Source organism: Benincasa hispida, chromosome 12 (genome assembly GCF_009727055.1).
Source record: "Benincasa hispida cultivar B227 chromosome 12, ASM972705v1, whole genome shotgun sequence".
NCBI lineage: Eukaryota > Viridiplantae > Streptophyta > Magnoliopsida > Cucurbitales > Cucurbitaceae > Benincasa > Benincasa hispida.
The window spans coordinates 52,369,555-52,382,611 of NC_052360.1; the positions used below are offsets into that span (position 1 = coordinate 52,369,555).

At 37.8% G+C, this 13,057-nt stretch overlaps 1 protein-coding gene across 7 annotated transcripts; it reads left to right on the plus strand.

The window, feature by feature from the left end:
- The first annotated feature begins 7,051 nt into the window (after positions 1–7,051).
- Positions 7,052–12,830, plus strand: LOC120067100 (cryptochrome-1). Of its 7 annotated transcripts, none has more exons than XM_039018508.1 (6): positions 7,052–7,211; positions 7,894–8,324; positions 9,351–9,572; positions 9,880–10,586; positions 11,528–12,180; positions 12,419–12,830. In XM_039018508.1, exons 2-5 carry the CDS (start codon positions 7,985–7,987, stop codon positions 12,161–12,163), a joined length of 1,905 nt encoding a protein of 634 aa, XP_038874436.1. In that variant the 5' UTR covers positions 7,052–7,211; positions 7,894–7,984; the 3' UTR covers positions 12,164–12,180; positions 12,419–12,830. The 7 variants fall into 7 exon arrangements, with proteins under 7 accessions (XP_038874436.1, XP_038874435.1, XP_038874438.1 ...); XM_039018507.1 differs by having other exon boundaries at positions 7,196–7,333; XM_039018510.1 differs by lacking the exon at positions 7,052–7,211 and adding an exon at positions 7,316–7,337.
- Positions 12,831–13,057: the final 227 nt, after the last annotated feature.

A 13,057-nucleotide genomic window follows, 5' to 3' on the forward strand; every position in this document is an offset into this window, starting at 1 on the left:
GACAAATGTTGTTTTTGGGCAAATTAAACAATCACTTAGTTCAAATAAAGTAGTCAGATTTTCCTAAGTTAATTAACCCTAGGTAAAATACTCAGTGGGAGGAAATGGGGCATATGATACTTCATTTTATCCTCTTCACATTTCTCCTTAAAGTCACCTTAAGGTCTATACTCGACCTCATGGCACCAAGGGAGTCCCCCTACGGGTGGCATTTGTATAAATCAATATCAAGATGAATGGAGATAGTGTTTATAGTAAGTGGGAGTGGGACGTGTGAAAACACGTCCCTCGGTCTCTCTCATTAGTTTGAAGTAAAGTTTCATGCATGGCCTCATGGCACTGTGGGTGTCCCTCTAAAGAATGACATTTTTGCATGACGCTTTATTCATTAGTTTGAAGTAAAGTTTCATGCATGGCCTCATGGCACTGTGGGTGTCCCTCTAAAGGATGACATTTTTGCATGACGCTTTATTCAAACTCCAACAATGGTTAGGGTTGCTTTAGTTTCATGTCCCAATTGGTTTTTTCCCTACGGTTGGCTCATTGGGGTGGAACTCTAGGACCTAAAATGAAGAGTTACACTTATAAGCATTGTTAAGCGAGTTTAACAAATTTTGGATCGAACAATGGTGATTGATAGTTACAATAACAAGGTGTTGCTCTGTCTATTGGTTGAAAATGTCTTGTTTCAATGAAGGGGCACTTGATTAACCTACAGTGACTTTTGTCTTGCCTCACTGAAATATCATTGCAAAATAGATGTCACTTAGGGTACATTAGACTATTTTGTTAAAACTAACTGGTTGTCATAGTGATTTGATGCAAATAGACTAATATAAATAATTTGTATGTTTCAACAAATTTATTTCTATGACTTCCACGACATTAAATCTACTCGCTCCTGAAAAATTAACGGGCGAAAACTACATTTCATGGGAAAACACGATCAACACAATTCTTATAATTGATGACCTTCGTTTCATCCTTATGGAGGATTGTCCTCCCATTCCAACTCTAAATGCTGCTCGAAATGTTCGAGAAACATACTACCGTTGGACATGGGCAAACGAAAAGGCCTAAGTGTATATCTTGGCGAGTCTTTCTGAAGTCTTGTCCAATAAGCATGAACCCATTTTCACAGATCGTGAGATCATGGAGTCTTTAAAGGTAATGTTTGGATAACCGTCTGCACATCTCAGACATGATGCTCTCAAACACATCTTTAATTCCCATATGCAAGAAGGGGCATTTGTTCAAGAACATGTTCTCAACATGATGGTCTACTTCAACGTGGCAGAGATGAATGGATCTGTCATCGATGAAGCCAGCCAGGTTAGTGATGCGTTATTTTATTAAGTAGAAATACGGATGATACGCGTTGATGGATTGCATTGTGCACTCAAGTTTCCCCAGCAGAATTCAAGTGTAAATTCCTCTGAGTTTCCTGGTAAGTCCAGGGTCGAATACAAGGACTTGTGAATATAGATTGTGTTGATAATTTTTTATGAAAACTTTGCAGTAACTGGAAAAATAAATAAAGTGTTTGGTTGGTGATTGTGTTGATTAAAAATAAATAAATAAATGTTGCGGATTTGAGAAATGAAAGTTGCATTGATAGATGCAATGAGTATGCGATGAACGGGTTAAGAAGATCTTTAGCTAGCGTTACTTGGGAATGCGTCAGACCATGCGATCATGTTACTACCATGCACAGCAAGTCATTTTCCAATGTAAATGCGATGCTCCTAAGTATATGACGCATGTCTTGAATGCAAGATGTCCATAGAGCTTATCCCTAAGTCTCTACTCTTGTCCTATGTGTTGATGCAAAATGCATGAAAGCAAGTTGACCGCATACAATCATATCTTATCGCTAAGATCCATGTGATGCGTTAATAACAAATAGTGCTCATTCATAAGTGCCTATCTCTCGTTTATGCGTTCTAATCTGGTTCTTTCAAACCTAGATCCTGACCTGACCTTCCCAAGTCTAGATCATGTCCTTAGACTACTCTCCCGAATATCTTTAATAGACGAATGAAGCATACATAAACAAGATAATCGCAAAGAATGAAGATTCCCTAGTTGTGCTAGCTAAATACTTCTCAACCCATTCAACTAATTTAGCTATTGATGCGTGAATCACAAGGAGTGAACAGATATAGAGAAAGAAATTCCATTCTTATAAATACGTTAAGTACAAAATGCCAATGGAAGTTTAAGGTAGAGAGCCTGGTAGCAATTCCTTGCTGACTGAAGCTTTTTACACTAAAATCTCTATTCTGGCCTAAAGATATTCCTGCTTCCGCAGACGTCGGCCCTCTCCTTGTCCTTGAAGCTTCCAGCGCTCTCACAAGCTTACCGGAACGATCTACTAGCACACTTTCTTCCTCGCATCCGCCTTAAAATAAAAGAAACTATGGACAGAGGCGTGAACTTGTAAAGTGGTGAATTAATCGACTGCTTAACCCCTTCTCTGAAGAATGCACTTGGTATTTATAGGGCTTCCATGGTGAAATGCGGCTTCTCTCTCCCGGTTGTACAGATGGGATAGCTTTAATTCTGATTGACGCGCCGAATAATTATAATCGATAAAGTTGAATGTACTTCATGACCGTTATCGGCTGTCAACTTAATTTGGATCCGACTGTCATCAACTTTATGTCCCATCGCTCTTAATTATCCTTTTATCCGGATGCGCCCACCACGTTGAGCTGACCAAGTTTTAGCGATCCTTCTCAGGTGAATGTTTGCGAGCACGATCAACGCAAAGTCTTGCGGTGAAGTTGCGCTCGACCGATAATTTCCTATGATCGCAATCTTACATTGCGTTAACACATATTCTGCACAAAATTACAAAAATTAATAGTTCTAATGCGCTAAACGCATGCGATCGCAATATTATAGAATTTATGCTTAATGGACACAATTTGACATATTCTATCAATGCAATCCAACATTGTTTAATAACTTAGCACTATGATAACGTGCATTTCTGTCTGTTATCAGTTAACTTCATTTTGGAATCTTTACCTACGAGTTTTCTACATTTTTGTAGCAATGCTGTTTTGAATAGGATTGACTATAACTTAACCACCTTGCTCAATGAGCTATAGAACTTCCAGTCCTTGATGAAAAGCAAGGGACAGAAGGGTGAAGCAAATGTTGTTTCATCCTCAAAGAAGTTCCACAGAGGTTCGACCTCTGGGATAAAGTCTATACCTTCTTCTTCCAACACCAAAAAGTGGAAGAAGAAGGAAGGTGGAAAGAAGAAAGCTAACCTACCAGCTGTTGCTCAAAAGAAAGCCAAGATTGCAAAGAGAATCTGTAAAATTATCAATTCTGAAAAAATTGGGTTTGGGATGATCGATCGTTTCTGCTCAAGGTCTCTTTATTGGGATCCTTTAAGAAGAAAGAAGAAAAATACAAGTGGAGAGGTGAAAAGAGGAGAAAATCGACATAGGAGCCAATTAGAAGGTCGATTCTTTCATGAACTTCTGCTCTAAAATGAAGAAGAAAGGTTTTATACAACAGTCGCAGCGTTGCAATGCTGCAGCTAGCATTACAATGCTATAAGGTCTCGTGTGCGCCTCAGTTAATAATCGGAGTGTTGCAATGCTGCACTATTTTTCAGCATCAAGTCATTATTGCCTAGCGTTGTAATGCTCCGTCCAGGGGCATTTTTGTCCTTTCACATTCTTTTGAAGCCTGACTACTCATATTAGCTCTTAATTGCTCCAAATTAGCCCTGAACAGGCCGTAACGACTGGTTCTACCTCCAAAATGCTCGATACTTATAAAATCATTAAATAAACACATTAAACATAGTAATGGCCTAGAATTTAGAAGAGAAAAATAGCACATTTTAGGTGCTATCAAGTCCACGTTCCATTGGTTCCTTGTTTCCATCTGTCTTCTTTTGGAGGGCAGATAAAAACTTTAGGGCTCTTATACGCGGGTTCTTGTCGCCTTTTTCTGTCGGCGCATTTGACTTAACTATTTCTCCATCAGTTTCAGAGTTTGTTGTCAATGAAGCCTGGAAGGCTTTAAGGGTAACTCGATTCATGAATTTGTACACTAGATGAGGCCTCTTACACAGGAAGCATGAGAGGAGTCCCCCTTTATAATTACTTTGCTGCTGATTCAGCGCACGCCTTATATATCCCCTCTTGGTTGGAAAGGTTTATGATCCATTTCTCCTGCTTTGTCTCTTCCACCACTCTTGGGAAAGATAGATTTGTTTGGCTTATTACCCCCATTAGAGGAAGTTGGATTTCACCTCGGTCCTTGTGGCATTTCATGGTTAAGATCAAATAGCCTTTCAGCTGCAATATAGGCCTCGGAGAGGTTTTGGACTCTCTGTTCATACAATTTGGTTTTCGCCCATGTCTTAAGACCCTCGACAAAATAGAAAACTATGTCTTTCTCTGATATATCTCGAATGTCCAACATCAACTCCGCAAATTGCTTTATGTATTCTCTGATACTACAAATATGTTTAAGTTCTCATAGTTTGAGTATTGCCAAAATCTCGACGTTCTGAGGGAATAACTGAGAACGTAATTCCTATTTCAGTCTATTCCACGTATCAATGGTGCATCGACCTTCTTGGATGTCCATGAAACGGGACCTCCACCACAACTTGTCATCGTCTGCCAGATGCATCATTACTAAGGTGATCTTAGATTCTTTAGTAACTGTGTTCGTAGCCCTGAAATATTACACCATCGAAGATGAAATTTTCTAGGGTTTAGGTTCAGGTACTTTCACCCTATTAAACTAGACCGCGCTCCCAATTGGGGTTTGGTTTTCCATCGCTCTCATGGTGAGATTTAGTCTTGCACTGACGTCCACAATCTCTATCTTAACAACATTGAGGGTGGCTCTAAAGTCTTTCAATAAACTGTTTACCATCTGAATTATCGCTTTCTGCAAACTGTCTAATTCTTCGACATACTCTTCCATATGGGCAACAAAACCTATCGAGCTATCCCCAAGCTTGGAGTTACCAAGTCTATTAGCTTTCGCTTCTAGGGTATCAACCCTTGTCATAAACTCTTTTACTGGCATTCTGTCTAAGTGGCCAACTACCGCATCCATTTCATCGTCCTTGTCAGAGATTTCTTCTAACCGACTTTCTAGAAACCAAACATGATCAGGGACTTCTCTTAGATAGAGCAGTTGCTCTTCTATCTCGACCAGTCGGTCAACATGAGATTTGTCCAACTGTTTTGTAGCAAACACGATCACAACTTCTGAGCTTCCCGAGCCAACTTAGCTCTGATACCAACTGTCACAATCACACTCTCGTAAGGGTATCAAAGCGATTGTACGACACTTGTTCTCGCTCTTGAACAAGTTAGCCAATCCAAATTCGAATAGTCGATAACACAATGGACGTTTCTCACAACCTCCACCCCCATTCTTGAAAAAAGTTTTAGAAAATGGGTTTAGAGAAAAAGGTTTTCGCAAGTGTTTGAAAGCATGATTGAGCAATGAAAATTAGTCGTACAACTAGAAAGCAATGAAAGGATGAACAACGCTTTATAGCATACAACTCACTGATGTGAAGATAGGACAACTATCTCATATAGTACATTCTGAGCAAAAAGTCATCTGCTATCCTTATATATGCAAAAGGGCGAGTGGTCAGTTACAACAAAAAGTAGAAGGAAAACAAACTAACTTGACTAATGAAATACATAACATGAAAGCATGATAAAAAAAATGGATTGTACATGCGGCCAGAAGCAACATGCATTGGACATACATGACCGTTATACCTTGCACCATAGACATCTCTAGCTTAAAATTGGTTGGTTTCAAAATCAGAGTCAATGTAAAATTTTGGTCATCCCAAAACAAGAAAAAAATACTCATGGAAGCTTGAATCCAAATGACAAAGATGGTGTGTGTAATTGTTCATCTCCGTCTACTGATGGAGTTCTATAACTTAATTCTAATCTTCATTCTGCTTGCAAGGAAAGAAGAATTTCATCTGTAGGGGCCATTGCTGCAACGTAATCGAAGACTATTACCCTCTCTTCTTAGCGCCAATTCTACTGAAATTGTTATGATTTTGGAAGGGATTGATTTTATAATTGGAGTATGGTCGACCTTATTCATATTGGAATCGAAATTTCTTCGATCTATTTAACCTCAATCTTGGGTGAGGATGAAGTTCTTTCTTCTGTATGAGTTTGGAGAAACTTTTGCTCCAGTAGAATCTATGGCTACTATTACGTGGTGAAATCACCGCGGTCTAATGGCAGGTATGATTTGAACTTGTTTCGAAAAACTCCAAGTTTAAATCGTGAATGAAGTGTTATAAACTAGTGTAATTTGCATGTAAATCTTATTTGTACGTCATTGAGTTCGAGCTGAATCAGTATATAGTTTGAAGTGAGTAATTGGCGATTAGGGAAAGAAAGATATGGTGTTGTTAAAATACGACGAAGGGTAATAAGGGACTTGCATGAACCGAAGGGAGAAGTTTGAATTAGATTTATGATATTTTTAATGTCCCACTCTTGTTTCAGCTTTGTATCAGAGTCTTTAAAGTTAATCATCCGACACCACCACACCCCACCCTTGTTCATCTGCACGTGGGAATTGCCAATTGGTTGATTAATTGTCTATCTCAATGATATCTAATTTGATTGAATGAAGAAATTTGTGTAGAGCACTTCCAAAATTTCAAACAGGTTTGAGTAATTGACTGTTCATTAACTTTTCCAACTGTAGTCTCGACTTCCGATTCAATTATCAATTTGTTTTTGGGAAAACTAGACTCTCTTGCTCGAAATCTGCAAGGTTTCTACTGTTTGTTATGTTATTCAATATTCCCATTTCAATTTGCATGAACTGTAGAAATTTGGAAATGCTCAAATGCGAAGGAGCTGCCAAATCTTTCCGAAAAAGGTAACAGAAATGCAAAGATTCAAACAGCGTGGGTTTACCGAAGGACTATTGGTGTAAGTTCATTTTGGACTCAAGTGGAGTGCACATGTTGAGGCAAGCCTTATCTCTTTGCCAGTGGGCTCACAATCAATACGGCGACAAGAAGTGCTTCCTAACACCGTCATTGTCAGCGACCATGTGAGCTTTCAGCCAATTGGATCCTTCAAGTAACTCACGTGAAAGACATTTAGTGATTCAATTAATTACCCTCACCCTCCCTGTTTATCAAGAATTAGGCGAATAGATCCAAAGTGAGTGTTTTTGGAGATCATTTATCTGTTTCCCGTTCTTGTTTATCTTCAATTATTGATTATTTTTCTGCCTCAAGTAAAATGAGGACTTTGAAATTTCAGCCCATTTTTCTTGTTTTCTGGTAGGTAGGGCTAAGTGGGTTTCTGATATCTTACTGAAAAAGTTATAATCTTGCTAGAACCTTCGATAGAGTTCAGTTTTTTGATTGATTTCTTGTTGATATTTCCTGGTTTCAGTGAATTGTATTCTTTTATGACGGTTGTTGTGAAGACTCATAAATTTGTCTCAGATCTTCTGTAATACTCTTGAAGCTGCTCCGATCATACTTCAATAGTTCTTGTGCATTTCCCCCCTTCTGTCTCTCTTTCTATTGTGATTGTGAATTATGCTGATGATTGGTTTTAAGCTGTTGAAACGGCGTTGGGACTGGTCAACTTGATCATCTGGGGTAGTGATGGCAGTCTTTTCTGTTGCCAGACTGTTTACTGTTTATTTATCTACTGGAGTTTTGTAGTTTATATTTTTCTTTGATTGTAATTTCTATATCATTCTGTGAAGAGTACTTTCTAACCGATTTTGCTAAAAACACATGTAGAATTGCCTGCTTCTTTTGTGGTGCTTCTGATTTGTGATATGTAACTTGAGTAATCTCTGATCGATTGTTATGAATTTGATTGACAGCAATTGGGGGGACCATGGAATCATTGTGGTTCCTCACATAGATTTCGATTTCTGAAGTGTTGAGAAGGCTTTAACATTTTTATTCACTGACATGGATCCTGGAAGCTCTGAATCCCCAAATATGGGTTGCAACAAGACCATAGTATGGTTTCGGAGAGACCTCAGGATTGAGGACAACCCTGCTTTAGCTGCTGCTGCTAGGGATGGTTTTGTATATCCTGTGTATATATGGTGTCCTAAAGAGGAGGGACAATTCTATCCTGGTCGGGTATCAAGGTGGTGGTTGAAGCAATCCCTTGCCTATTTAAAACAAACATTGAAATCCCTTGGTGCTGACCTAGTGCTAATGAAAACTCAGAGTACTATTTTTTCTCTTCTGGAGTGTATCAATGCTATTGGGGCAACAAAAGTAGCATTTAATTGTCTCTATGGTACGTTTGTTTCCTTTCTAGTTTCATTCTTTTGCATGAGATTTTGATGGTCTTGTCAAATATGACTATGCTGATGCACTTTAATGATTGCATTGTGCCCTTAGGAATTCGGTGCAGTGGAATTGTCATTACGTTGTAATGTATTCTCAATGTTCTTTTTCGTAGATAAGTGTTGCAGCTGATTGAATTGTAGTTTTGTAGTGGGACATCGTACTACTTTGGGATTTCCTGTGCACGTTACTTTATGTGGGCGAACAAAATATTTGCTTTTTCACGACAAAGAAGTCTTGTAAATTTCTAGGGGCAAACCTTACCAAACTTGGTGTGCATAGATAACTTCATTACTAACCAGTTGGAAGTGGGGGATAAAATGGAGGAAAGAGATTTCTCAAAATAGTCATATTACCTAACAATAAGTTTGTCATAAAGTCAGCAGTTGGCTTCTCAAGAACACGTTTGAGCATGGAAATTAGTCAGGAAAATGTTAATTGGGAATCACATGCATTTAAAGTAACAGGACGGAAGAAATTCATAGATACTCTTAGAAATTTTGGATGATACAAATTAAAAGAAGAAGAAAGAGGACATTATGTTAAATATAACCACACCAGTTTGTGATTTTTTTTCCCACATCAAACCAAAAAATGTAAAGCTGATACTTTGTTTTGTAGGGATGCCATCAATGTTGGACACAATATAAATCACCATCAATTCAAGGTAGATATTGTAAAAAATACTCAAATCGTAATATTTAATTACCTTCGCTTAACTGGTGGAAAGGAACCCTTGTAAGAACTTAATTATCTCATTTTATAAATTCCTCCATGACAAGAGCAGATTAATGCAATCACATTTTGGAAAGGGACCTAGTATTATAGATAGCTTTAACTTATTCTCCTTGACGTAGAGCCAAATAAATAGTTTTAAAGGAATTCTCATTGCCTCTGAGTTTAGGACAGTGCCTGTGTCAAATTAGGGGTATATCAAGATCATTCTACTAATTGTTAACTTAACCTTTTATCTCAGATCCCATTTCACTCGTCCGAGACCACAATATTAAAGAAAAACTAGTTGAACTGGGAATTTCTGTGCAGAGCTACAACGCAGATCTTTTATATGAGCCATGGGATGTATATGATGAAAATGGGAATGCTTTTACGACCTTCAAGGAATATTGGGATAAATGCCTTCTTTTGCAAAAGGAATTGATTTCAACTCTCCCTCCATGGAAACTACAGCAGGCTGCAGGTACATTTCTCACTACGTACATGTAGTAGCTGTTACTTTTGGAAGATAGATAGTAAGTAGTAATAGATACACTCTCTAATACTTCTAAAATTGGTATTTCTGATACTTTTGGAAGATAGATAGTAAGAAGTGAGAAGCTGCATTGCTACTCTAACAAAATTAGAATTAACAGAATAGTAATGTTGTTTTTCTCTATGCTTGGGTTTTGAAATATCTGTTCTGCAACTGCAAAGAAGCTTACTATGGAATTATTTTAACTGTGTAGAGCGTTGTCTTAAGAGCTTCTATCCTGTTTTAATCTTGACAGGAATGGTGGGATGTTGTTCCATTGAGGAACTAGGTCTTGAAAATGAATCAGAGAAATCTAGCAATGCATTACTAGCAAGAGCTTGGTCTCCAGGCTGGAGCAACGGTGATAAGGCTCTGGTTGAATTTGTTGAAAATCATCTGCTAGAATATGCAATAAATAGGCAACATCTTGGTGGTAGCTCGACGTCTCTACTGTCCCCATACCTACATTATGGGGAAGTAAGCGTTTGTAAGGTTTTCCAAAAAGTGAGAATGAAACAGATATTGTGGGCAAGAGAAGGAAATGCCTTGGGGGAACAAAGCACTAATCTGTTTCTCAGGGCTATAGGGCTTAGAGAGTATTCCCGTTATATATGTTTCAACTTTCCATTCACCTACGAAAGATCATTGCTGAGCAGTCTGAAGTTCTTCCCTTGGCATGACAGCCAGGATAACTTTAAAGCTTGGAGGCAGGGTCGAACTGGTTACCCATTGGTTGATGCAGGAATGAGAGAACTTTGGGCAACTGGATGGATACACAACAGAATAAGAGTGATTGTTTCTTGCTTTGCAGTTAAAGTTCTGCTTCTTCCCTGGAAATGGGGAATGAAGTATTTTTGGGACACTCTTTTAGATGCAGATTTAGAAAGTGATATCCTCGGTTGGCAATATATTTCTGGGAGCTTGCCTGATGGCCATGAGCTTGAGAGATTGGACGATCCACAGGTATGTTTATGTTTAGTTGCTTAATGTTTAAAAGCACTAATAGTAGACAACACAGTTCAAATGTTTTATGAACTTAAATGTCTTCAAGATTAAATTCTAATTGTCAGCTATGCCGTTGTTGAACTGCAGTTGATGTTGGAAGCCTGTGGTATATGCTTAATAAAGAAAAATAGAGGATATATGTTTGAAATCCCTCCTAATATGCAAACTTGGTTTACAATATTTCTCGTCTCAATAGCTTTTCTTCTCCACATACTTTATCCAGTGATACCAAAAACCATAGGACCCAAAAAGAGAATTTTAAAAGTCATAGTGACTCTAGTAACCTACAAATACATTTATCTGACTTTTAGCAACATCTAAAATAACATATCTAATTTTCAGTACTTAATATATTGCTTCACACGCCACATGAGAGCACACACCATTTGTTATTGCGTACAACTTTGTTTCAGTATTCCAGAGAATGACCTCATCTTTATTGCTATTATATTTCGTTGTGATAACTAAATGACATGGTACATTTGCCATTCTCATGCTAGCTAGTCATTTATCTCAAGTTTAGGAGAAAAAATTCCCAAAGTTGTTTAATAGTGAAGTTGGTAGGAGTTTGTTGAACTGTTTGATTAGGCTGCTAGTAGAGTCATTAGTAGAGTCATATTGTTGTTCTTTGTTTCCGCATACTCCTGTACATCTTATAGCTCAGTTTTTTATTCATAATTAAAAGGAATAGGAAGATTATCAACTGGCATATTCAGCAACTTCAGAAAAAACTTGATTATGATGCCTCGTACCAAAAATTAAGAAGTTTAGATGTTGACTGTAGTTGGTGTATTTCCGTTTAAGGATGACCAAAGTCACCTTGACAACCATTTAATCAGATGACATTATGGTCTCTACTTCTTTATCTCATCATGCTAATTCTACTTTCTTGAATTTAGATTCAAGGCTCTAAATTTGATCCTGATGGAGAATATATTAGGCATTGGCTGCCTGAGCTGGCACGAATGCCGACTGAGTGGATTCATCACCCTTGGGATGCACCTCAGACTGTCCTACATGCTTCAGGAGTTGAGTTAGGTTTGAACTATCCGACACCGATAGTTGAGTTAGATTTGGCAGCTAATCGATTGACAGAAGCCATAATCAAAATGCGAGAAATTGAAGCAGCTGCTGGGGCAAACTCAAATGGTACAAATGAAGTTGTTATGGATAATGCAGATAGGGTTCAATCCGTAGGTACTACAAATGCTGCTGCAGCGGCAAAAACTACCTGTGCTACTAATTCTTCTAATGATCAGAAGGTACCCACAATTCAAAACTCAAAGGTTAATAATAATCCATTGAGTAGGAAACGGTCTAAAGCCATGGAAGAGAAAGGAGAATTTCAGTATAATATTCGCAACAACATACAAAGTGAAGCTGGGACCTCGAAATCAGACGAAGATTTATGCTCTACTGCTGAATCTTCATCATCTAAGAAACCATCCACCAGCCGAACTTCCTTTTCTGTTCCACAGTTTTGTTCCTCATCAAAAGAGCTGCCACAATCATCTGAAGAAAATACTGATAGATGAGAGTTCAATTAACGATAGTGAGTTTTCAATTACTTCAGTAATTTTACAGAAGCTAATAATTGAATGCCAATCAAAATATGTTTTAAAGTGCGACAAGAACCAATGAGTTCGCCGCATGTTGATGTTGTGAGAATACAAAACTCTTCTTGGATTATATCTTGTGCTCTTATTCTGGATTCTGATACCTGATTTTACTCTTGGATTTCGACTTTTCTAACTTGATCTGACCGCGTATTTTCAATCAAATTTATGCAGGAGCTACAGAAAGATAATGGTGTCACAATAGATCTACCTCAATAACTTTTGGCTTGTGCACGTACCGATGTTTAGTACACTTTTCGATATCTAAGGTACCGAGTTTAGATGCCTTCTTCCATCTATTTGTACATAAACAAATATACTCGAAATGCATAAAAGTGTACAAAACTTTTTTTTGCAACTTTGTCCAAATATTTGCAATTAGCCATTGTAATTTCTTCAAGTCCTCTTGAATTTCTAGACCATGTCATGTTGTTGAAGCATATATCACATTAAAAAAATGTGTCAGTTACTTTAGGAGCAGATTTTAGTCCAAGGAATGAGATATATTTCAAAAACATATAGTTGCTAGGAAGACACATGAGCTTGAAGATTTGGAATGGAATTTGTAGAATTTGTACATTCAAAATTCTCTTGGTGATTGCTTGGATTAGATTCGTTGCATTGCATGAGGGGTGCTAATGTATGTATAGATTTCACTGTGGGCTAGGGAAAAAATTGCTTGTGTACATCAGATATTTTTGTGAATTACTTACTGAAATTAGAGGTCCAGCCTCCTTAATTCTGTCTCTTCTTGTGAATTAACCTCCTCCTTAACCAGCCTTTAAGTTTATTTCTCAATTTGTTACAATGTGT

Excerpts from the sequence above, each read along its gene's own strand:
- LOC120067100 (XM_039018508.1), top strand. The coding sequence starts at position 7,985 with ATGGATCCTGGAAGCTCTGAATCCCCAAATATGGGTTGCAACAAGACC. Across the intron at positions 8,325-9,350 it reads AGCATTTAATTGTCTCTATG|ATCCCATTTCACTCGTCCGA; the intron begins GTACGTTTGTTT and ends CTTTTATCTCAG. Across the intron at positions 10,587-11,527 it reads AGAGATTGGACGATCCACAG|ATTCAAGGCTCTAAATTTGA; the intron begins GTATGTTTATGT and ends TCTTGAATTTAG.